Source organism: Siniperca chuatsi, linkage group LG6 (genome assembly GCF_020085105.1).
Source record: "Siniperca chuatsi isolate FFG_IHB_CAS linkage group LG6, ASM2008510v1, whole genome shotgun sequence".
Taxonomy (NCBI): domain Eukaryota; kingdom Metazoa; phylum Chordata; class Actinopteri; order Centrarchiformes; family Sinipercidae; genus Siniperca; species Siniperca chuatsi.
Genome location: NC_058047.1, coordinates 24966941 through 24994447, shown reverse-complemented (window position 1 = coordinate 24994447; position 27507 = coordinate 24966941). Strand labels below are relative to the sequence as shown.

The window sequence follows — 27507 nt, the reverse complement described above, 5'->3', positions numbered from 1 at the left end:
TGTCTAAAGTTGAAAAATACCTATAAACTAAACTGTTGTTACGAAATAGTTACATTATGTAACTTCCTCTTTTACATTTCTGTTTGTTTTAAAGAATTGACAAACGAGATGTTAATTAGTGAGCTTAGAGATGCTTCCAGTCTTTATGCTAAGCTAAGCTAGTTGCCTTCGTGCTACAGCTCCTTCAGTAACACACAGACATTATAGTTTCTCACCTAACTCTTGGAGAGAAAGCAAATAAGCGTATTTCCAAAAATGTTGAACTACTCCTTGAAGTGTGGACTCTGTTCATGAGATTGTCACATTTCATAAGGCTGGAATATTCCGGACATCTCACATTCAATTATAAAGCTTAGCTATAGCCTACATCAGGCTAATGTTAGCATGCTAACATTTACATGTTTGCATTAACTTAAAGGCCCTGCTAAACCACACAGGTGTTTTCAGTTATTCTGGGTGTCTCAGGTTTAAATTGGGTTTAACATAAAGGTGTAGGTTTTTCCACTCTAGCATTTGCGACATTACTGTTGTATCAAGCAGCCTGCACACACCCACACACAGTCTTGATGAGGTCTAATCAGCCAAATTACAGTAAGTGAAAACACCCGTGTGCCTGTACCATGGGTGTGTGGGGCTCTAACCTTGTCGTCACTGTTTACCACCTGAGTGACTTAGAGTCTACAGTTGGCAAACGTTCAGACCCTTTTGTGACTTTATTTCAAAAAAGAACTGAACTACTTTTTGAGCAGGCATCAGCTTTTTCCCCCGATCTTGATCCAATTCTGCTGGCAGAACACCTGCTGGTGGTGCAAGCTGAGAGCCACATTTGGTCAGAGTATCTGAAAAAGGAATAATCTGTGCCTGCACAGACCTATGTGAGCAACCAACAAACAACTAATAAGTGACCAATGTTTTGCTTTTGAATGTATTTTTTATTGTCACAGAAAGGTGACACTTTGAGCCAAATGTTCTGCCTCCAGTGAGAAGGATTTTTACATGCTTTCTTACTAGTGTTATAGATCAAACAGTGCAGTCCCTCTTGTTAATCCTGTCATATACTGCAGCTGTAAATGGCTCAGTATTGCTGCACCAGTATATGGGAAGTTGTATCCACATGACAAAGGCCTGTGCTTTATATCGCCATTTGTGGAATATTCAGTGTGTATACATGAGAGCCTGTCATTTGGTTTAATTTAAATAAGTACTACTGCATTTTTAGTGCATATTTGGTGCTACTACAGAAAGCACTCAAGCACCCCCTCTGTGTGACAAGCTAATTTTAAGCCCCATTGTCAAAGAAGAATTCATATACAGTATCAGTTGTCATACATCTATTGTTTCTAATTACAATGCAGTGTATAATTCAGGGTGTCATGACTTCTCCAGGAGACAGGCGTGATTAATTCCCTTCGCTATAGGCCATTTTCACATCAAAAGTACAATCAAAGAGAAAACTATTCTGCACACCTTCGGAGAAATTTCTATTTAAAATTCAAAAGAAATGGGCTTAATAATGTTCATAAGCCCACAAAATTATTGTACCAAGTATTTTGACATAAAGGTGGCCTACGTACAGTGTCGGAAAGGTGGGGAGTGGCTGCTGGAGTGTACTGCAGCAACTCAGCTTTTCATTCATAGTAAATCACTTCCATTTGTACTGTACTTTAACAAAAGGTGATCACTTGATGCTTGAGCTATCAACCTATTAATTTATCTTTTCATCTATCCATTCATCCATCCATTTTTCACCACTTACTGAGGCGTTCTCAGGACAGATGGGATGTGTAATCCATCTAGCCAGTGCTTAATTTGTAAATCAGGAGGTCCCAGAGCACAGAGAGGGTGCTGCTCCGGTGGGTCAGGGGGAGAGGAAAAGTCATGGAAGGCATCAAAAATCCACAGCGCCTGGAGCACAGTGGACAACGCCTAGGTGCTAGCTGTTAAACCTAAGCAAAACTGTCATCACAAACAAAGCATTATTTATTTACATTTATTAATCACAATAATCACTCAAAAGTAGAAACAGCTGTTTGGGGTTTGCAGCTCTCTCTCGTTGACTGTCCCTTCACTTCCCCGTCGTTTCCCTTCTGTCTGTGGATCGCTGCTACAATGGGGGAAATGGAATTAGGGCCGAAAGTTGTATTTGCAACCAGGAAAAACAAGAAACCGAACTAAGTGACGTGTTCTGCCTGCCTGTCTATCGATCTCCTCCGCTCCGCTTCAGTACTCTTGACAGTACCGCACCCCCTAATTTAGCCATACTCATTTCACCATTTCACAGCACAAGCGCCCCCCTGCTTAGCTGTGGGGCTTACAGTAATCATATGCCAAAATATTTAGACACCAAAAAGCATTAAACCATGCCAGCATACAGTGTATCTACCGGTATGCAGATTCTGAGAGTGACAAAGGAGGTGCCGGATCCAATCAAATAGGTGCCGGTCCCAAACTGAGAGGTTTGAATACCGCTCACCTCACCGTCCTGTTCCAAGCGTGTAGGAGAAACTATGGTGGCTGCGAGGGTCATGCACCCTTGACATTCTAGTACTTGCAAGTGTATTTGAAACTTGTATTCAACCAGTTGACCGATTCATTCTTGAAGTATCGTTCAGATGAAGTAGTAGTTAATAAGAAAATTTGAAGGCAATTTTGCTTGCTCTTTCTCATGGTCTGACAGTTAAATTAATAAACAAGCACTTCTGGCAGGTCAAATATCCTCAAGGAGATCAACAAAGAAAGTAATCTTAGAAAGTTACTGTACTCTTCGTTTTACAGTTACTAAGTTACTACTCACACCTACTGCTATTTCTAAATTCAGTTTGTTTGCTCACACTGACAATGCTAACATGCTGATGTTTGCAAATATAATGTTCACGATCTTAGTTTAGCGTGTTAGCATGCTAACATTTGCTACTTAGCACAAAGCAAAATATACAGCTGAGGCTGATGTCATTAGTGGCAGGAATTTAGTCATAGATCAAAGTATTGGATGATTGAAATTTTGACCAGATGATGACACTTGATGAAAAGTTAAGGGATCACCAAAGTGATTTTAATTCATCTTGAGGGTAACATAAATGTCTGCTCCAAATGTTATTACAATTCATCCAATAGTTACTGCGACATTTCACTCAAACCCTAACCTCATGGTGGCACTAGAGGAAAAGTCATTGGATCACCAAAGTTGGTAAGATCCATCCTCTGGGGACCATGAATGTCTGTAAAAAAAATTCATGCCAAGTGCTAGAATTGCATAACTTCCAAACAAAAAAAAATTCAACTATTGAGACACAGTGTAATGATAAATTATACTGATATACAGTAGCTGCATATTGAAATTACAGCAAGCATACCAGCCAGGAAGACCACATCCTGGAAGTTAACACAGCACAGGTCACAAATATCTGTGCCAAATTAAAATTTTGTCTGAAACAATAAAATATGAATCAATTACAATAACTTAAATGTAAAAGCATTACAATGAATGCAAAATTTGGAAACACTTATAAGTTGTAGTGTTTATTTAATTTTAAAGTAGCCCAAAAGAATTTCCAAAGCTGGGAAGTTCACTCTGAATCCCAAATCAATGGTTCAAATTGGCACTCTTCATCACCTTATTAAGTCACACATTTCCAAGTTTATTACCAGGAAGTTTCCCCTTAAATAGCCACAAAAGCATAAATACATGTAAATGTAAGTTTTGACATTTAACAAATACATGATGGACAACTGCCAAATAGTGTACCAGGTTAATATAGATAAATATATTCAGAAAACTATTACTTTTCTGCAACACCCTTTAATTAACAGCATATCCCTGCCAGAAGGTAAGGACCAATTTTGTGTCTTTTAAAAAAGACACAAAATGACAAAATTGTAGTTTTAAGACACCAGAGGGGAAAAAAGGGGAAAAGATTATGTATGCAGAGCCTCAATGACTCCACCACACCTGTGCACACATGAAGTAGCCTTTATCATTTGCATGGAATATCAATAACTGTAATGGCTGAGAAGACCTGAACGAAGAATTGAAAAGTGAACCAGTTAAACATGACCTGACCAAAAAATGCTGACGTTTTCCTCAAATAAAGCAAATCAGAGTTCAGCATGAATACGGCTAGTGTTACACCCATAGAGTGCAAGCTGACTCAAGGGGTGACATATTTTAAAAAGGGCGTATTCTGACACAATATTGTGAGTCGAACTTAGTTGGAACAATACATATCACAATGTAAAACAATAACAATATAATATCAATCACAGTATTATATCAAAATCTCAATATTTAAAAAATACAGTAATAAACCATACATTCACTAGATATATTCAATTTAAGCCGAAGTAGGCAATATTATTACATTATAATTTCATCTGATCATTTTTGACCATTGAATGTCACTAACAATAAAACAAATGAAGAAAATATAAACTACAAACAGTACACTACACAGAAAGCCTACATTACTGACAGCAAACTATATGAATGCTTATTTGATATTTACCCACCTGAAAGAATGAATGAAAAACAATATTGTGAGTCGGCTGGTCTTCAGTGGCTTTACTGATTCAGGCTTAACTGCCAACTGAAGAACGCAGTGCCAGCCCACAGCTGATATACCCGCTAGGTGATCTCGTGCCTTTTATACTCAGAATAGAATTGTTTAAAATTGAAGGGGGGGGGTGTCTGTAAACATGCAAGATAAAGTGCATATACGCATAAACTAACAGATTTAAGTGGGCAATACACTTAAATATCCTATGTGCCACATAAGCACAAACACTTTGTCATCACTAAAAAAGTAATACACTGCCTATAGATGGGTTTCCGAGCAACGCCATTAGTGAGATGCGCCCACACGAGGGGGGTAGAAAACAAACCAAAATGACTGAGAGTTTATGGATAGATCAACATGAAGACTTACGTTTGTGCCTTAAACTGCACCAATCACCAAAGTAATGGGTGGAAAAAGTTTATTATCCCAAGGAGTATACATCCAGGTAAGCTCAGAGTGCAGAATTAGCTATTAGCTTTATAGCGATTTGCTCAGAGCCCTGGATTATATATGGTGCAAAGGTGGTGGGAAGTTTTGCTGATGGTTTGGCACTCACAGTTCATTTCTCACTACCTGCACAGCTTTGTGTATAGTCTCGGTTAGCATTATCATTTCTATTAGCTGCTGTTTCTAACTGGAATTCCATGTGTCATGTTGTGCCAAGACAGGTGTGTGGTAAAGTTAAAAAAATACAAGGACAAGTACTACATACACATATGCCTTTTAACAGTTTTTTACCTGGTTTCCAGCTAGTTGCTTCATTTCTAAATTCTAAAAAACGTCCATAATTAAGCTATCATGGCATTGGGGCAATGTGTTTTCTACCCCCTGCTGCACACGCATCCTGCATTGTTTGTAAATGGCAAACCTGTTTATTCTTTCTTCATTTTCTCTTCATTAGGCACAGTGACGATGAAGCACACCACGAATGACCCATTCAGAATAAACAATAAACTGAGCGATGTTTTAATAGGCAATGAACAATATGTTAAATTGGAGAAGGCAGCGTCTTTGTAATTATAAAGAAGCTATTTTTATACTTCTGGGTCATGCAGTGTCCAAGGCAACCTGGTGTCATCCAGGAATTCCTGCCAAAACGAAAGTCGGTGCCAGTGGGGTCCCTGATGCTATTCTCACCCTGTGGAGAGAGCTGCCCACTCACAGGCCATCACACACTGGATACCCAGAGAAATACAATATTCATGCCAGTTCATTTCCCACTGCGTAAGCGAGCTGCTGGCAGGACTACTGCAACATCCTTGGTACTGTGGTTTTCTTTAGCTCCCAGCACAATATTAATTTGTAATGTTCCTGAAATTTGCAACCTACTGTAATTGTTTGGCTCATACCTGCTGTGATAGAAAATTGCCTTGAAAATGTTTTATTCAGTCCATAAAAATCTTTCTTCAATAGTTGGGTCAGCTAGTTCAACTTAGTTACAGGATGGCTCAGATACAAAAAGAAAAGTATGTTTTCACTTAATAAGCCTGAGTGATGCATTAGATTTTTTTCATTTTTCTGGCTGGAAGATTTGGGTAATGAAGTCATCAGCATGAGGATCATATAATGAGGCTCTTGGTAACGCCACAAACAGAACAGATCTCAGTGGAATATTAATATGCTGTTAGTGTGGTTCAATCAGCATGTAATGAACTAACAAAAATATCTTTCCTGTTTCACCAGTGTTCGTGACTTTCATGATACCTGTGTGTCCACAGTACTGAGCATCCTCTGTCTGTTTTACTGTGTTGCAGCCAGACAGTACCTGATCTGCAGAACCATGGCACTGCTTTGTATAGTGTTTTGATTCCTAACAAGACAAGAAAGATGAGCAGATGTACTGTACTACCACTGCTCGACCGTTTTAGAAGGAGTAATGTATGACTGAGTGAGGCGTGGTAGAAGATACTTTATGTAGCAACTGCAAAAAAGGAGGATTCAGGGTGTAATGTTAGGGGAGTTTGAGATTCAGTTTGATTTAGCAGTTATCAAACAATTGGATGTTGGGCCACAATACTGTATATCTTGATGTTCCTTTTAGCATAGTTTACATAGAATATTTCATGCAGGCATCTCAGAGTGCAGGCACTCAAAGGGACTATATATTCACTTTTTGTGTTACCTGCATCCTTGCTAAAGATATAGTGTATAAAGTATTGAGAACTGCTACTTTATTTGCACTGGTACATGATGAGAACTTACACTGATTGCTAAGCTCACAAGCAAATCAATCTTGCAATATCTCCCAAACATAACAGTCACATTGTCGTAGTGTCATATATACTAGAGCTAGACTGATATATTAGCAGATTTGAGCAGTTCTGCAGTTGCAGATATATCTGTATTGGTGTATACAGCAGATAATAAGTTACATATAATTGCAGTACAGAAATTCCAAATATATGCTTGAGGTAATTTAGTGTCTCATTACATAGTTTGTCCACCAGAGTTCACTGACAAGTTTATTTTATAACTGTAAAATATCCCGTTCAGTACATATCTTGGTCACAATTCCTATGAAAAATATTTCTGTTATGTGTGTAACTATACATATATACAGTATGTATATATATGTATGTATATATGTGTGTGTATCTATCTATCTATCTATCTATCTATCTATCTATCTATCTATCTATCTATCTATCTATCTATCTATCTATCTATCTATCTATCTATCTATCTATCTATCTATCTATCTATCTATCTATCTATCTATCTATCAGTTGCACTGTAGTTTATTACTTGCTATTCACATTGCACCCTACACATCCAAAAGTAATGTTAACATTCTTACCTGGAGAAGCTAGTGTGAACTTTCCTTGCCAGTTTCATGTGCAGTTTGATGTTATAAGGTGTATATAAAGACAAAAAGACTGCTGTCTCGTTCCCAATTCTTCTTTTATTTTACGTGGATAGTACAACATTTCGACCACAAATGGTCTTTCTCAGGTAGAAGGCCTTTTGAGGTCTTGTGATAGAAGGCCATTGGTTGAAAGATTGGGAACTAGATTGCAGTGTGAATTTTGTCATCTTTTTGTGCAGATTATTGTTACCCAGCACCTGCAAAGAATTTATGGATGTGCGTCTGCCTCCTGATGATTGCATAAATTGTACTTTAGAAATGTTTTGCTCTCAGTAATGATATACTTAGCAGACTGAAATTTGGAAGGGAAGAGGGAAGTTCCAGAAAAACTAAGAAAGAAAAAGGGTGCTTGTTTCACATGTTTCTCCTTTGCAGTCCTGACAGTTGCAGCACTGAAATCCAATTTTAATTTCTCCTTGATCGCATGAAATGTCAACAAATGTTTTTACGGGTAGAAATGTTACTTTAACCTTTAGACTATAGAAAAACAAGGACCCAGCATCTGTGACGTACCCATTTTTAAATTTGGATTTGTGTTTATCTCTCCCCGCCATGTTGGAAGTTGCTGGAGCTAGAAAAACTTTATTTGCACCAAAAAGACAGAACCTGGTTGGGTCTGAGGAGGGCCAAGCAATCCCTAACCATCATATTGTGTGTGTGATAGGCTGAAGAATTTGCAGAGTAGAAAAGAGTAACTACAAAGTTGAAGAGAGCAATGTTGAACAGTTATGTTGGAGGTTGATTAAATTAAGTGAACTGTGAAACATACTGTAAATAGACAACAAAACCAAGTGTTCCATGTGTAAAGCTACCTCGAGGGCAATGGAGCATGTTGTTAACAAACTCCAACCTCTATCCATCCATCCATTTATTCTCTATACCCTTTATTCTCTGCAGGTGGAAGGGGGACTGAAGCCCTTCCCAGCATGCACTGGGCGAGAGGTGGGGTACAGCCTTTGGGCAATTTCAAGTTTCCAGTTCACCTGACCTGCATGTTGTCAGACTATGGGAGGAAACTCACGAAAATATGGCTTGCTTACTCTCATTTAAAAGTGGCGGTTTGGACACATTTAGTAAACGTAGATGAAAATATCTGAACAGCTGTGCTCCTTGAAAACCTGGATTTTGTTGCATCGTCACACTCACAATCAAATAGAGTTATTTTCAGCCCTAACATGCTGTATCTGTGCACTTGACAAAAACTCAAAGCAGCAGGTCACACCAGGTGGATGATGAAAGTTTGTCTCCTCGTTCCAAGCAACCTTTATCTGCCTCTAATGAGGACACAAGGAGAGACTTCAAGCCAACAACATGAACATGACGAGATGTCTCAAAGCACAGGACAAATACAGTATGCGCTGTATGGCTTTTGCTGCATAGTCATAAAGTGCCACCTTCACACTGCAGAACCTGAGCCGTATGCTTTGTCCTAGTTTACAGTATCTGGTGCAGCGACCAGTACTGGACTTTTGGAAATTAACTATCTAACTTAAATATACCATAGAATTGTCAGGAACATGTTTATTTGACTAGGATGTTCTGACTTTTTTACATCTGAAAATGGATCAGTTCTACTTTGATCTGTGGGAGGAGAAGAAGACTGTTCAGTGTTTAAAAGAGATTAAGTACTCTGTTCGGTTAAAAAGGGCTGGAGAGCTGAAACATAGAGGTTTTATCCAAGTCCTTGAGTTCACAATAATGTCAGGTCTAAACGGTGCAACTACAAAATCTACTGAAAGAAACCTACATGAATACAAGAAAAGAAAGTTAAAAAGGTAGTTTTTGTATTGCATGTTTTCCCCAATATCTTGTTTATCAACCCAACAAAAAGCAGGAAAATGTAGTATTTGTGTGTTTCTTAGTTACAATACCAGTTTATACACACACAATTCCATACAGGGGTACAAGAAGGAACATTAGTAATGGGATGTTATTGTACTAGTATGCCTGCACTCTGCATATACAGAATGTGGTGATGATAAGGGGAATCCTACCCTGCTCAGACAACATAGTGTGTACCAAGGTTCAAAATTCTCAAAAAATCATTACTAAAAAAAATCATTACTAATGCCTTATTTGCATAAGTGGACAGGAAGGTCAGTGGCATATGCTTCCGCTCTCTTTTCACAGAAATGAAAAGCTGCACCACTGCAGAGCAATGGTGTCATCATGGTAGGTGGCTTCAACCAGGCTGCTTCACATTCCAGCTGTTTATTCCATCCTGAGCCATTAGTCAGCCCAGTCGCTGTCTGATTTGTATTCTGGTCATTTTTAACACCGGATAAACTGTGGCAGAATAATTCCACACATACCACAGTCGACATTAAGCCATGTGCAGATTTTCAATAATGAGTAATATTCTCATTTGTCCACATGATTTCAAAATTAATGGGGAAATATTCCATTATAAGAGTAAATCTGTTCAGCGTGACCCAACTTAACATCTTTTAGACAGGAGTGAATGATGGATGATGGAATTAAATATTTCACTTTCCACACGGTATCTTTTAAAACTAAATCCACACTGAATCACAGAAGGCAGAGAAGAGAGTTTTACGTTGACAGTGCAGCAGCTTTCTGAAGCCCTGGGGCACGTATAGTCTGAAAACGGGTTGAACAACATGTTTCCTCAAAACGGTGTGCAAAGGTGTGTAACGGGCTTTGAGGTATGTTTTCTCTCGTTTGGTGGGTGTGTCGGAGGTGTTACCCAATCAGCAGCGACATATATATAAACACTGCCATATTAGAAAGGCAGTGCAGTGCTCTTGCATACAAAACAGGGTGTTCAATTCTAGGTGGTATTTGCATTGCGCCCCCCCCCTTCCCAAAACCTCTCTCTCTCTCTCTCTCTCTCTCTCTCTCTCTCTCTCGAAAACCTAACACGGCAGCGGCGGATGGCCACATACCAAAAGTATGTGGACACCTGAACATTACGCTATTTAGCATTTCATTCCAAAACCTGTAATATGCAGCCTCCACTCTTCTCGTTTCAGGCTTTAAGATTTTAAACCTGGCTGCAAGGATTTCTCCCATTCAGCCACAAGAGCATTAGTGAGGTCGGAAACTGATGGCTGGCAGTTGACATTGCAATTCAGCCTGAAGATGCTGGATGGGGTGGAGGACAGGGCTGTGCGCAGGCCATTCAAGTTCATCCAACCCAAACTCAAAACCATTTCTTTATGGACCTGGCTTTGCGCATGGAGGAGTTGTCACACTGAAACAGGAAAGGGCTTCCCAAAATTGTTGCCACAAAGTTGGAAGTGCTATTGTCTAACATGCTATTTAATGCTGTAGCATTAAAGTTTTCCTTAATTGGAACTAAGGGGACTGGTCCAAACCATGAAAAATAGCCACAGACAAAACAATACACAACAATATGTGAACAGACACACCTCTCGTCTCCTGACACTTCCAGGTGGTATTTCCATGCAGTATTAAGCATCTATCAGGGCTGCATGTCTCAGGGGATAAATTGTTCTGTACTTCAGTTTGAATTAATTTATCATGTGGGGTCTATGTCAACTGTACAGGAATATCTTTGATTTTACTGTGCGTATATACAGTACCTCCAGATCAGCAACCTCAATATAGCAGCTCCTCTGAGGCAGTTGAGGTGAAAGACCCATTTTCTTCATAGCAGTGCCTGCTGTAGGGGCTGAAAAGCAGCTGCAAGCAGCGGGGAGGGGAAATGAGATCGATACTCTTTCAGCATAGTTATAATTTCCTTCTAGTGTGAAATTATTTAAGAGATTACAAAGCTTGATATTTTGGTGTGTTATTAGAGATTTACCTTTCACCCTCCATCTGCAACTGACTATTTCTAATTCCAGATGGGATTGCTTCAGCTCCTATTAGTTCTGTTTATTTAATTTGTAGCACTTTTCCTCCACTGGTCATTAAATCCTGGATAATGTTCAGTTTTTTCAAATCCCCTGAGCTCCATACAATTAAAGGTCATGAGCGTCCAGTGGTTCTCTTGATTATAGACTTCATTCTAATTGGTGAGCTATTCAAACTGGTGCAGAGACGGGTAAAAGGTCAAATGCATTTCAGGCGGTGGCAGCAACATGAAAAGGTGTAGATTCCTGGAGGTGGGCAGACTATAATTAATTTCATTACACTGTACATCTTTATCTGTATTGTTGCTAAAGAGGACCCTTAGAACTGTTGCTGAAGAGATTTGTGGCTTTGTCTGAGCTTGCACAGCGGCATCGCTGTCAAGCCAGTTAGAAAGTAGGGACTAGTCATGTTTATTTGCATAATTTTTAACTTTTGTTGTTGCGGCATAAACATTGTTTGCATCGTCACCTATGTACAGTAAGTAGCTATAAGTAGCCACATATCATCTTATACACAATTAATGGAGCATTTGTTTGCCTCATTGCCACTAGTTTCCGATTAATGTAAGGCTATACAACTATACCTGGATGTATGTTGAGAATGTACATTTACTCCTTGGAAATGTGTTACCAGCATGAATTGGCTTTTCACTGTCAATACTTTACACCTCTAGGTGCTAAAATCACCAGGAACTGACACATCTGAGGGTATTATCACCTATAAACGGGCCCCCCTCTTTTCATTTAAACAATACAACATAATAAAAAATGTGAAAAATATATTTTTTTTGTATTTGGTTGGACACTTATAGTAAATACCCAACGTCATTGATAGGGTTCATCAGTTGAAACCAAAGCATGTTCATCTCTGCAACAGCAACCTAGTGGATGGTTTCATTTTGACTTGACGTTTTGCTACCTGAATGAATGAGATAATGTAAGGTTACTTGATATAGACATCATGCATTTCTAACAACAGGCTAAATGGGATCAGGAAACCATTACCTGGTATCTTGGCATAGTTAGTAGTCTTACAAGGCAATGATTTATGGGCAGGCTATTCAGCATGTATTCATCAATGTTGTTCTCTTGATACAGTGGTCCAGTCATGCCCATGTACCTGTAAACCTGCCTGTTATCTGCAGCCTGTGTATAAGTCCTGCTTTTACCCATTTGGATTTGTTATCCTGGTCTCCAAGTTATTGACTGTAAGCCTGTTTATTGACCACAGTTTCTAGAGAAATGCCTTTAGTTCAGCCTGCTCTGCCAGAGTGTCTGCATCTGGGTCCTTTTCCTTGTACAGAGAAACTACAAAGCATCAGTAGGCTTAAAACCCTTAAGGTTTCCAAACACACATGTATCTGCTGTGTTTACTTTTGTGTTCCCTAATTCCACTGTGCTGAGAACTCAACCACATAACCCCTGTTAGTAAGAATAAGAAAAAGCAAGTCAGCGAGTTGGACGGATTTCTAAGTGACAGCAGCCTGGATAAAGGAGCCAAAGGTTTCTGCAAAGCAACAGGACGTTTTAGCGAGCAACGTGTATGCTGTTAACCTCTGCAGAGGGTCTCTGAGTCATAGACTATACGAAAACAGTGCTGCTTTATTTCCATATTTTTATGTTTTGTTTTGTTTTTTTGCCATGTTTGGGTCATGTGATCAGTCCACCACTTGGTCCAGACTGAAATATCTCAACGACTATTTGATGGTTTGACATTACATTTTGTACAGACATTCATGGTCCCCAGAGGATGAAACCTACAGATCCCCTGACTTTTCCTCTAGCGCTACCAATAGGTCAAAAGCTTTCACTTATCCAGTGAAATATCTAATATCTACTTGATGGATTGGTACCAAATTTTGTGGAGAGATTCATGGTTCCCCGACGATCATAACAGAAAAGGAGTGGATGAATGTATAACTGATTAGATAAATTTACTGTCAAATATGGTCACTGGTCAAACATATCTGTTATAGGCCAGTCCATCAGCAATCTGATTGACTGCATACTCTCCAGGGGTGTGATTCAACTTGGCAAGTGCATTAACTTTACATTAACTGGGACATATTTTTTTCCATACATTACTAAAAAATTTAATAAATTATGCTTTTTGATTATTTATCAAACAATTATCAACAAACACTGAGTTGCTGTGGAGGCCCTGACAGGAGTTTAAAACCACAGGCTCACTCCCAGATGCACTGCAGCCATGAAGAGTTTGCAAATCACTGAGAGGTGCCAGGTAAAGTCTGTGCTTGACATATGGGTCATTGAACAAGTAAAATCATAAATGCTCCCACTGGTGAAAGTGATGAATGATACATGGCATCCAGAGATGTGTTGCTGAAACCTATAATCCAGCAATTTAAAAAGACAATCAATACTTTTGAGTAGCAGGTGAAATCGCTCCTTTTTCTCTCTTTCGCGAAGGACACAGAACAGCATTAGTGATGTTTTTATGTTTTTGAAATGAAATAGCATCAAAGATACAGCACTGCATATCCACTTACATGTCTTTGTTTTTCTCTTTTTAGGAATACCAAATCGACATCATCTTTGCCCAGACGTGGACAGACAGCCGTCTCAGTTACAACAGCACAATGAAAAAATTGACTTTGAACAGCAATATGGTTGGACTTATTTGGCTACCAGATACCATCTTCAGAAACTCCAAGAATGCAGATTCCCACTGGATTACAATGCCTAACCAGCTGCTCAGAATATGGAACGATGGGAAGATACTTTACACCTTAAGGTAAACACAGAAAAGTAGATTTTTTGGCCACTTTATCCCTGGTGAAGTAAAACCAAAGCTACTCTTTTAGAGTGGAGGACTTCAGTGCTTCAGTGAAGAAATGCAAAAGCTTATGCAGAATTTATGTTCTGCATACCCAAGCAAATTTTAAGGGGAAATATTTTAATCATGTTAATCATTACTGAATAGCACTACAGCTATAACTATATTATCATACATAACTCATAACAGTGAGTTAGACTATGCTGTTACCTGACAACTTGTGTCAGCATGTCTAAGATCAAATTGCATGTGTTGGAATGCACAGAAAAATCGAGTGTTACTGTAGGACACCAGGTTTGCTGTCTTTTGTAGTTTATTTTATGACTGGACACAGGACGACCCCATTATTTGGGGAAAATAGACTGGGTAAGTTATTGAATATTCCGAATTAGGAGCTGGACAAACTGTAGGAGGTTAGTAAGGCATGAATATACCTCATACTGTTTTGGTTTCATACATGCACCTCATTGTATTTAGTGCAGGAGTTCTGATGCTGACATTTTTAGCCATGCGAGTGGCATGGCTCTGTGGATGGCAATGTTGCTCGGTTAGTCGGTCCATCACTTTGGTCCACACTGAAATATCTCAGCAACTATTGGATGGCTTGCCATTAAATTATAATGCAGACATTCATGGTCCCCAGAGGATGAGTCCTACTGACTTTAGTTATCTTCTAGCGTCACCACAAGGTTTATATTTGTGGTTTTGAGTAAAATATCTCAAACTCAACTATTGAATGGATTGCCATTTAATTTGTTACAGAAATGTATGTTCCCCTCAGGATCAAATGTAATAACTTTGTGAATCCTTAACTTTTCATGTAGTGCCATCATCAGGTCAAAATTAGGTTTATGACTAAATATGACTTTATGCCTCTGCTGTACTTTGTATTTTGTGCTAATTAGCTAATGTTAGCATGCTAGCACACTAAAATGAGATAAACATTATATTTGCTAAATATCCGCCTGTTAGCATTGTCATTGTGAGCATGTTAGAATGCTTAGCATTTAGCACAAAACACCATTGTTACTAAGTACAGCCTCACAGAGCTGTTAGCACGGCTGTAAACTCTTGTCTTGTTTCACTCTATTTGTGTACTGTGTGATGTTTCAGCAATATCTTAGCTAGTTTGCAGGATGGGATGTTAGTGTGAAAACATACCAGCTCTGCTTTTTGTGATTGTGATGTTCTAACTTGTTGAGAAATTACATTAGCTGTGTCCCAATTCCATTGTACTTATTTATTCTTACTGGGTTTTTAGTATGATGTGTGTTAATACTGGAAAAGTATAATTAAGTATACTAAAAGATGTCATTGAGCATGCTAAATTGGCTTAAGTTTTGTGTGAGATGTTGATGGACACTATTGTCTCACAAAGCAGTGCACAACAGAAATGAAAAGCTGCTCACAGCTCTAAAACTATGCACAGCGATGCGACAACTCCTGGGACATCTTCGATAACAAAAAAGTATAAAGCTTTCTGTTTATTAAAAGGGCTGCAACTAACAGTTATTTTCATTATCAATTAATCTGCCATTTATTTTCTCAATAAATCGTTTAGTCTATGAAATGTCAAAAAATTGTGAAAAAATGCTCATCACAGTTTTCCAAAGCTTAAGTTGATGTTTGCTTGTTTTGTCCAAACCCAAAGATTTCCAAAATTTTCAGTTTACAATGATATAAATCACAGAAAAGCAGCAAATCTTCACATTTCAGAAGCTGGAGCCAGAAAATGTTGGGTGTTTTTTCTTGAACAATCACTGAAATTAATCAACAGTTGCTGATTAATTTTCTGTCAGTCGATTTATTGATTAATGGATTAATTGTTTCTGGTCTATTAGTTTCCCAAAATCCCAGTTTGCACAAAACTTGTGTTATTTTTAGTTTTTGTACAAAATGCTAAAATACCTCAACTTCTTGTATACTAACTGTAAAAACTATGCTATAAAGATTATGTAGTACATAGTTTTAGTGTACAGTATGAAATTGGGACACCGCAACAGGCTAATATGGTTTGGAGAATTTTGGGGCTTCTTGGTTCCTTCTAAGTTTTTAGAACTTTACTTACAGTTAATATACAGTCTTGTTTATGGGATATTATGTAGCCTGTTTTCTGAAAGCTGTATCAACATTTCTCAACATGGTTCCTATAGTTAGTTCCCTGAATCTCCATGTTCTCTGTGCAGTGTGACCATTTAAACTTCCCCTTGGGAATAAATGATGTTTATCAATCATTTGATATTGTAGCAGTCTTATTCACTCAGAAATGTGTGCAAAACATTCCCCCCAAAAAGCAGCGCAAAAGCAATTAACCTCTGTCATTACCAATTGTAAGTGCAAATTGCCTGCTTGAGCTTTAGCTTTACTAAATCAACCACCAACTCTTTGTACTACTACTACTTACTCTTTGTAATTGGAGCACTCGACATTAATATAAACTGCTCCTTCAGTAATAAGCATCTCTAGACTGTCCTCAATCTTTTTGGAACTGTCCTTATGTTTTGAGATATCTCTAGATTTTTAATTGATAATATTTTACTTTACTTTACTTGACTTTTCGCTGTTTTAGTAGAATGTATTGTACATGTGGAAGATACAATTAGTCGAGCATTCTAAAACTTTTTTTGCAGTGACTTTTTCAATTAATGTCAGTCTGTAAAACATTGTGTTGGACCTGGGGAAGCGTAACAATTCACACAAAGCTAGCACACTTCCGCCAGAACAAAAAATGTAACACCATTTCTATGAGCAAGTCAAGTCACAAACAAAGCCCGGCTAGATCCTCCCTCATGCAGTTCCATTGATATTGAGTATTCAGGAGCGTGCAAACTTGAGGAGTAATATCCGTTGATGGCATGAGAGAAAGACAATGAAATGTCATTGGGTATTAATTGTGCATTGGCTTGGCTGCAGTAAACAGAGATGACATTTTGTGATATCCATGCCTCTCCCACATGCATGGTATTGTCCCAATTCCATGCTTTAATGAGGTTTAAAGATCATACCAGAATTACATTACAAAGACTTTTTTCTCTACTTTCTTCTTCTTTTTCCTGCCCTATGTGTCCACTCTTTAACATTACATATATAATTCACAAATATTCTTGTCCTTTTTCTCTTTTTTGGTCTTTAGCTTGCACTCTCTGTATCTGATTGACAAAACCATTTTGGAAAAATGCAACACATCCTTTAACCACCAATACCCTGCTTTCAACATACTTTCTTTCATATTGCCTTCGTTGTTTTCTCAGTCAGGTGGTTTGTACTGTAGTTTCATACAAAGCATCCATGATGTGTGAAACCAGCCATTCTATTTCATCATGTTTAAAGAGGTCAGGGCACTCTTAATGCTTCCTGTAGCCTCTTTTTCCATTGAGATAATAAATGTTACTTGCTTTCTTTAACTGATTTATAATTGAGGGTCAACAACACATTGGCTGCATAATTACATGGGTGTGTCTAGTCTGAAGGGACTGCTGGCCTTTAGCTACATGACAGACAGACTTCCAAAGAATCTACACATGGTAATTGCAGTGGGCTGTTTTCTAAGACAAGTGTGTTGGTTTGTTGGTACATCATCATCATCATCATTGCGGAAGTACACATGATAGCAGAGCAGTGGGGAAAATCAAGATACAATGTCACATTGTCTCCCCACACCAATTTTTCCCAATCCTAGTCCACAGAGTGACTACAGCTGGTCCCATCACTGTGTCTGTTATGAGTTTTGTGAACTACAGGCCACTGAAGGCTGATAAAAGTCATAGAAGTCCACCTTAAATTTTTCAATTAAGATTATTGCGCCCATAGATACTTGTATGTCATTTAATGCAAGGTAACAGTGAGAACATGTTAACAAATTACACTGATATATACTAGGAAAATATAAATTATTTTCAACTACTTACAGTATATGAAATTTATAGTTCCTGATACTTGAACTACAGACCAAATGCAGTCATTTTAGGATAGTAATATACACTAAATTGGGGCTTCAACTAACAATTATTTTCATGATTGATTGATTGATTGACTGATTAATCAGCAACAGTCCAAAACCCAGAGATATTCAGTTTACAATGATACAAAACAGAGAAAAGCGGCAAAGCTTCATATTGAAGAAGCAAGAGCACTCCCCAGTAGCTCACCTGGTAGATTGCATACCATTAAGGCTGGGTCCTTACTGCAATGGCCTGGGTTCAATCCCAGTCTGGGACCCTTTGCTGCATGTCATCCCCTCTCTCTCTGTCCAATAAAGGCAAAATGCCCAAAAGAAAATTTTGGAGAAGCTGGAATTTGTTTCAGCGCACACACTGAACAGACAGCCATGAGGAGATATTCATTGAATTTGACAAAAAGACGTGTATTGGGTTAGAATTGCATACCCGACCTTTAAAGAACAGTCATTTTTCAAAATAGTTTCAGATTAAAGGTCCCCAATGGACTTTTTTCAAAACAAGCAAAGTTGTGTTTATATTCATTGTTTCTGACCAAAACGCATTGTGTGAGTCCTTGAGGCCTGACAAACGTATTGAATGCATTTATATCTTTAATAAAACATTTGCAAAGTGATCTTTTGGGGGGAGGGGTTAAGCCTGCCTTGTTTACAACCGTGTTTACAAGCTTGCAGTCATCTTCTCTGGATTTTTCTGGTGCATTGCTACTTTTTTTAGAGCATTACTGCCACTTGTCGATCAGTAGAATAGTGAAAACAATTGGCAGGAATGTGTGTTAGCATGTGCTTCTCCATACAACATGCAAACAAAACATGGACCCACTCATCAAAACATGCTTCATAGCTGTACTAATGGTCAAAAACTCCACAGGGTTCCTTTAACTTTCTGTCGATTAATTCATCGATTAATGGACTAATCGATATACTGTATACAGGGCACCATGCTGAGCTAAAATCTGATGGTGTGTTTTAAAGAATCAGATGTAAACTGAGTAAAAGGTCAGATTGTTGATATTATCTGTCTGGGTCTGAAAAACTTAGACTAGACTTTTAAAAGACTGTTTTATAATGTTTTTTACATTTGCTGGCTACAAACGGCCTTGAGGGAAATTCAAGAAGCAATTTATATTAAAACAAGCTATGAAGGGCAGATTCTTCCTCTGCCCCTATAGGACCTGTACTGTAGCTTGGTGATTTTGAAACTCACTCACAGCTGTCTCCCACTAACTGATTATGGTCCTTGAATCCCAACACTGTAGGTTGATGACGGCTAGTTAAAAATCCCTGCCCCACTCAAGGCTGAGAGCGTTTTTTAATCAAAATTAACGTGCATTAATGCATTCATGCATGCATTCTTGTCCCTTTTTTTAGATAATATCCAACAAATTATTTTCATAGATGTGATACTTTGAAAGTCTGAAGAAAAACACAAACCGATTCTATTGTTCTCTTTTCAGGCTGACAATAAACGCAGAATGCCAGCTGCAGCTGCACAACTTTCCAATGGACGAACACTCCTGTCCGCTCATCTTCTCCAGCTGTGAGTACACCTTGCTCGATGTAGTGTTCTCTATAGGGTCAGTCTGATTGTGCTATGTCTGTCTATAGCATTTATTTACAATTATCACCCAGTATGAAAAACTAAAATACTTGTTTTGGAGTATCTTGTAAAACAAAATACCATATTTTATCTGGTATGTTTCAGGTGATTATGTTGGATTTATGTCTTTCCACACAGCAAGTACTCACTGAACATGAGCTGATGTTAATGTCCATCACTGTTGTCACATCTGGATACAGCTGCTTGTGAACAGCTTGTGTTAAAAAAGTAGACAGAGAAATGCAGAATAATTTTGAAGTGCCCACTTATAAGCAAATATGATTTTAGAAGCGATGGTTTAAATCTGTGCAAGTAGTGGTGGAGGACAATGATGGTAATGAAGTAAAGTGCACCAGCAGGGAAAAGAAGTAATTAATGTTCTGTTATTTATGCCACACTTACACTACACTGTACATACTGCAGAGTTAAAAGATGTTTCTTTTATGTCAATAGTCCCTTTTTTTGTTGGCATTTTTTGCAGTGTGCTAATAATCCATGAAGGGAAAATCTAAACACAGACAGCAAATAAATTTTTGCATGGAGTTGGTATGCATTCACTCTCCAGGGGCGTGGCCAGGTTGGTGGCCAGGAGTGTCACAGACCCCCCCCCCCCTCCGAAATCTATCATTATTGAGATCCACATAAAATGTACCGTACCATGATTAATGCTCATGTGTTAAAACCTGCACCAAAATGTATTCATTTGCAAGCCATCATTGGGAAGCAACATGGTATATCCTTAGCCCTCAAATTCAGGCTGGTTTGCAGGTAGCTATGGCAACATTTGAACAGTCTGACTTAGCGGAAGCTCACACAGAGGTGTCTACAGAACTAGGGGAAAGATAAGTACAGTAAACTGAAGCATAAGTGCATTCAAGCACTTGCAGTGCACTGAAGTACTAAATGCATAATCACCAGTAGCAGATTCCCTCCCCATTATAAAGAAAAAAGTTTCCTCATCTGTATTGCAAATACTGTATAATATACAGTACTGTGGTCCAAGTAAGCTCAACGGGAGAGCTCTACGGGGTGAAATTTGCTTATCTACTCGAAACTGCACTGTAAAATTAACATTGTGGAATTTATTCTGAATGTTTGGTGTTTAGATGTATGACATGTACAGGGCTGTCAGTCCATCTAACAAGACATCCAGTAAACCTGATGATGCTCTGAGGAATGGAGCAGTGTGTTGAAAATGAAGCATGCTGTATGACTGTATGCATGTGTTTTCTGCTGTGGACCTATATTCGCCTCACAGAGATCTATTATCAAGCTCATAGAGTGATTTAATGTGATAAGACCTTGCACCTTGTGCAGCCTATTAGAGCTTAAAACCTGCTCACTGTACTGCCGCGTGTCGGCCCATCCTGCTGTGATCCATCAAACTAATTTTCTTACCTAAGGAAAACATCAGGCATTACACTGGTTTCCATGACAACGTCTCTGTTTTCTGATTAAGAAAAAAATTGCTTATCTTTAAAGCCATCAGGCCTCTGGGGGATTGGAATAATCAAATGAGTACAATGCAAATATGACGCATAGTTGAATAGACAGACATTTAGGGAGCAGCGTATAGATTCTGTAGATAATAAGCACACATCTGGTAAAGCTTGTCAGCTTGCCTGCTAAGATAGAAACAATATTTGTAGTCTTCAATCATGACCTGGGAAAAAACTCAACAAACAACTCTAAATGAATGCATATTTAGGATGTGCCATTAAGGAGATAGACATGTTTTGTCAACTAATTTTGAGAAAATTCTTCACATTATTAAAGCTGCAATAATCAATATTTTTATTTTAACAATGGATCAAATGACTATGCTTAATGTAAAAAGTAGGGCTGCCCAGATCGATTGGACGCCGATAGTTATTGGCCTATATTCAGTAAAAATATGCGATCAGAGGGTCGGGATTAATGCTTTTTAGTCGCCAATTGCGAAAACCGACCGAGAATGCACATTTTGTTTACTAGCAGATCTTGACCTCTCCAATATGGCGCCCGCGCAGACGCATAGCAACCTCACCAATATGGCAACCAAGCAGACGCATAGTGGCGACATACAGCAGGCTCCCTTTCAGTCAAGATGGCGGCGACGCTAACAAAAACGGAGATTTATACATCTCGTATCGTGTCTAACTTTAGTGGATCATAACATATCGGATATGAAATTAATCTGCAGATGCTCTGGTTGAGCCATGACAAAGGCCAAAATGTGGTCTACAATAGACTAAGTAAGCCTTGTTTTTAGCCTAGCAGTTGTTGATCACTTCCACCCCCTACCAGCTGGTTAAGAGGAGTCAGGAGTATAAAACAGAGCAGTCAAAAGCCAATCGCTCAATTTCCAGCCATGTCGGATTAAATTTACACTCCCTGGGCATATTTAGTGTTCGGTAACGGGCTCATCAAGGCGAGGAAGAAAGGAGAGGGAGAGCTGGTGACAAGTCAGAATTTAAAAAAAGAAAAAGCTAAGCGATTTCTGATTCTGAGCAATTTATTTATAATGCCTTGATGAACAAAACTTTGGTCAAAATATAGTTATGTGGTTCATTTGAATTTCAAGGACTTTTTTAGCACTTTGTTAAAAAGGGGGCTATTTTCAAAGTATTCCAGTACTTGATTTTTTAATAGTGCTATACCAGCTGCTATAAAACAAAAATGAATCAGCCGATATGGCTCAGACGACCAGCAATCGGTATTGGCGGCAAATAACATGATCAGGGCATCGCTAGTAAAAAGCTTTGCTCATAGCGATGAACCCACAAAGAATCATCACTCAACTCTGCAGTTCCCCTCAGCTCTTATGAGTATGGGTGGGCGGATCCATACCAAAATATCATTACTACAGATACTGCGTCTCGTTTTGAAGATCGATTCTCACATCAATAGGATCAATACCAAAAAAGGGATCAGTTTGTCTCTTCTCTGTTGTACCCATTTCGTATTTCATCAAAGAGTAGAACTGTCTGTGCAAACGTTCCGTTGTCATGAACACATCTTCTACTCTTTGCTTCCCCACTGTGCACTCAAACAACATACGTGTCCGCGCACCCTAACTAGTTCAATCTGACACATAATTACAGTGATGGCTGAACGAAAGATGACCATTGAGCTATTACACAGTTGTGAATGAAAACGTTGTTATCTGTGATGTGTGTGTCAAACCCGGGTCTCACAGGTGGCAGGTAGAAATTTTGCAACTCAGCTAACCGTAGAAAAGGTTTCAGTCGTAGTCATCTGAACACTGCTTTCAGAATCAAGACGTTTCGGCTCCCATCCGGAAGTCATTCTCAATTGAGAAACAGTGTCCAGATGACTACGACTGAAACCTTTTCTACGATAGAACACTCCTGGACGAATGAGGGACTACACCGTCTAACTCAGCTAACCGTACAATGATTGCTAAGCTTTTGGCAAATCATTTTAGTGGTCATGAAAATGTATTCAGATGTAGCCTTCAGATGATGCATTCAATTCATAAATCATAACACACTGCTCTCCCCTACATGAAAGTACATAAGCTACTTTTAATAATAAAAAGTATCTGTATTGATATTGGCGATTCTGGCTCTGTATTACTTGGTATCATATCGAAACCACATTTTGCGGTGTCGCCCACCCCTACTTCTGAGCATTTTAGCATCCCCCAGATCATTGTTTTGGTTTTACTGTTTCACTCTCACTGCTCTCATTAACCTTGTTTCCAGTCGCTGCAGGCAGCTGTTTTTTTAGCAAAAATGCTCAAAACAGACTGTATGCTACCTGTGCAGCACCAAATGGCAGACAGACATAGCAGCGGCTAGCTGGTGAACATAGTGAAGCATGTAGCAACTTAAGAGCCAGAGTTTTTCCTTCAGGAAGTGGTTGAGACCCAAAACAGAGCGAAAAGCAGAGTGAATATTATTCTCCAGGTGGTCAGAAAGACAAATTCAAATGGATGCTAATGTTGCTGTGTGTGTGTTGGAAGTGTAAATAGGTAGCTGTTTGCTAACAAGTTCGCCATACCAACTTTATAACTTGCTGCTGTGCTAAAAGTTGCAAAAAGAAAAATCAATTAATATAGGTTTAGTTTAGTCTTTTAAGGACTTTGCTAAAGGTCAAGTTGTACCCAACTTAAAGCTATTCTTTTGAACAACATATTTTTGGCCCAGTATTTTCATTGCAGGCACTGCTTTGCAGTAAATGTGATTCGGTCAAGTCTCTGCATTAATGAACACAAATATTTATTTGAAATAGTGCCGTTTAACTCAAGTTACTGTCATAATACCTTCATATTTATGAAGAATATAGTGCTTTTATGGCTTAGTACTTCCATGTTAAAGACACAGATCTCCAATACAGTAACTTTTTGGAGTGGAATTCTCAGTAACATAAAGCTGCTGACTCATAGAATTACATGTTTTGGGATGATCAGACCTTTTCATTTCAATGTTATTACTGAGTGTTGTCCAATTTCCTCTAGTTGTAAATTCATAGTTCTTTTGTAGGATCATGATAATCCTTTTTTATTGGATTTTTCTGCTAAAATTGCCACACTGAGACTCTGGCCTATTCTACTTTTAAAGCAGATAATTGGTCACATCCAGATGATTCCAGTGTAGTAATTGTAGCTACACTACAAAGCACTTTAACAGAAAAACAAAACAAATGACAAAAATTGTTGTCAGCTAATAAGAATCGGATTTACAAATCTGCAAATTTGCTATTTTACACCAGAGCTCAAAGAGAATAAAGGGGCATTTGAGGAGCATGACACATTTTCAACTGGGAAAACTCACACTCTCAGTCTAGCACTCACTGTCACCAGTATTACTATACCACGATTTCCACCAATCAGTGGTGGAGAAAGTACTACAGTAAAAAATATTACTGTACATAAAAGTCATGCATTGAAAATGTTACTTGAATATAAGTATTATTAGCAAATGTACTTAAAGTATCAAAAGTGAAAGTATCTCAATGCAGACAAATGTCCCCTCTGAATGTTATGCTATTATATCAATAGATTATTACTGATACATGCATGTGTAAGCAGCATTTTAGTGTTGTAGCTGGTCATCTACTGGTTATCTGCTGGTTAATCTACAACAATGCATATATTATATATTTTATAAGCTCTTCATATGTTTTGTATGGCAAATCTTACTTTATAAAGTAACCAGTAACTATTGCTGTCAAACGTATTAATTTATTTATGGTTTATTTGATAGGGAAAGATACAGTATACATACAGTAGACAAATTGAAAGCAGTTATCAAGTAATAAATATAGTGTAGTAAAAAGTGCAATATTTCTCTCTGAAATGTAGTGGAGTAAAAGTGGCATTTAAATGGAAATACTCAAGTAAAGTAGAATTGTACTAAAGAATAGTACTTGAATAAATATACTTAGTTACATTCTGCTAACAATAATCCACAGCTGAAAGGAGCACAGTCAGGCATGCGGAGAACTACTAACTGAAGTAGGTGCCACAACATTTACCTCCTGGAACATACAGTATGGTACTGTATGTTCTGTACTTAACAGATAGATGATGTCTAACATAATGCAAGGGTTCAGTACTCCTTTAAGGTGTGACTAGGGATGGCCGATATCGATACAATCCTTTTTACACTGTGATATAGTACTGTACATATATTTCTAAATTCATTGAAAAACCATTCATAGCTAAGGTAACCAGATGTCCATTTCTGGCTTATCCAATCCAAAATACCTGACAAATCAATTTACTTTATCACATTTACTGTGCTTCACACTGTAAAAGCAGAGATATTCGAGGGATAACTACTTAAGCACTCTAAAGCACTTTTATTGTGAAAGGTACTATGTCTTGCTGTTAGGCTAATGTGTGTTAAGTCTTAAAAATATTGTTAATTTATAAATGCATAATGAATTGTGCTTTGAGCCCATTACTAATGTTTTAGGCAAATGTCGTAGAGAATATAGCCATTCATAAAAGTTTACTTGGTTAAAGAGCTATTTTCAACAGTAAACTGTTATTTTCGGAACATTTTGATATGAGTAGCTATTGCTGAATCTTTAATGGCATCATTAATAACAAATGAGAGAACTGTGGCAAATGTTAATGGAATTCATTCATCAAGCATGTTTGAAAACAATTAGTAGTTTGGGCAACATCTTCGCTCACAGTTAATGTTTTTGTTAATCGAAAGCCTATTACATCAAATTGCTATCAGGCAAGATCATAATTTTGTTAGCTTTTCAACTTAAAATGATTATGTGTCTGTTTAAGACAGGAAAGATCCAGGCTAGTGCGACACCAAAGCAGAAATGCAATCATTAACCTCACATGATCGATTGTAAAAGCACTCCCAGACTCCGTGCGCATCATATGAAGGTCAGGTCCAACATCAAGATGGATTCAGTACATTATTGAACCAAAGCTTTCATTTAATCTACTTTCCTTCTGCCTCTGTCTTCATTCCAGACTGTCTTTCATTAGCCAGCCTCCAGCACAAGACAAATGTTGCTCTGGGTGGCCCTAGGTCTGTCTGCACAGGTTATCCATCAATAGAATGTGCCATGTAGCGCCAAGGGTCACACACACATGCTCTGTGTAATTGCAGATGGATACCCACGAGATGAGATGATTTACAAGTGGCGGAAGAACTCTGTGGAGGCAGCTGACCAAAAGTCCTGGCGTCTCTACCAGTTTGATTTTATGGGCCTGAGAAACACTACAGACATAATAAAGACTACAGCAGGTAGGATCTGTCTATTGTACTGTTTCTTTTGAATATTTTCAAACGTGTTGTTGACAAGCTCATTGTAAATATGTTGATGTTCAGTGTCAGTACACAGACAGAGACACTCGCTTTCTAGAAGTAGTGGCAGAAATCAGTTTCAGTTCATTATCAGTCCTTTTCATTCATTTATTGTGCAGCATGTTGTGGTTGTCACGTTGACAACCACAACATGCTGCACAATAAATGAAATGCTGATAAATAAATGAACATTGTTGTTAGTTTTCAAAATTTTGAAATTAAAGTCCAGCCAAACTGATTTGAGGAGAAGAAACTTACATGATTGTTAAATGAATATCACACAAGAAAACATGTATTGGCAATCTGAAGCAAGAAATATGGCAAGAAATAAGCTGATATCTATAGTTTTCCCTGCCTACGTACTAGTACTTGCCACAATTTAATTCAGTTTGTAAATGGGAAAAGGAAACTCTGCCTTTTTGTCAAGCTCCTGTAGAGATCACCAAATCAATTCCAAGATAAACGGACAAATCCATAAGTCAGACCACTTATTGTCCTATTATTGCTTATGTAACGTCATCTCGTTTACTGTACACTGAGCTTTCGAAAGATAGAAAGTACAAGTCACAAAAACACCTATCTCTCCTCTACGCCATCTGCTGTTGCCATCCACTGCATGGAATCTTTTTTTAAACCACTTGAATTTTAGTTTTGCAGGCGCCACACTGAGCAAGCTGTCCTTATTACTTAAGACTACATCATCATGCTCTGTTTCAGAGAGTTGCTAATCCTCTTCCACATGAATAAAATGTTGTCATGCTACAGATCTTTGACATCATTTAAGTTAAGGTTTTATTCCTTAAGATTTCAGTCCTGGTTGACACCAGTGTTGTAACAGCAAGTTCAGTTTAATACTGCAGCAAATTCTCCTTGAGCAGCTAATTTGTTAGAAATACAACAGAAGAGCAACTGTTTACATAGCAGACAAACAAATTCATGTTGTTTTAATAAAAAAGTCAGTCAATAATAATTGCTATCGCAATCTGGTTTGATGCTGTGCACGGCGCAAGTAGTTTTCCACACAACAGCAGGACACAGTTGGTTACCTCGCTGAGGAGTTGGAGGTGTGCAGCCTGTCGCCTGCAGCTCCTCATCTAACAGCTCACTGTGTT

The 27507-nt window shown here is 38.3% G+C and overlaps 1 protein-coding gene across 2 annotated transcripts in view; it reads left to right on the top strand.

Moving 5' to 3' along the window:
• LOC122878014 (gamma-aminobutyric acid receptor subunit gamma-3) overlaps positions 1–27507 on the top strand; it is a 68593-nt gene that overhangs the window by 29070 nt on the left and 12016 nt on the right. The window contains exons 4-7 of one of the 2 annotated variants that reach the window (XM_044200302.1): positions 5609–5815; positions 13793–14013; positions 19468–19550; positions 26198–26335. In XM_044200302.1, the coding sequence (XP_044056237.1) occupies positions 5609–5815; positions 13793–14013; positions 19468–19550; positions 26198–26335 (649 nt within the window). The remainder of the gene's footprint in view (positions 1–5608; positions 5816–13792; positions 14014–19467; positions 19551–26197; positions 26336–27507) is intronic. The other variant, XM_044200303.1, reaches the window with a different exon arrangement.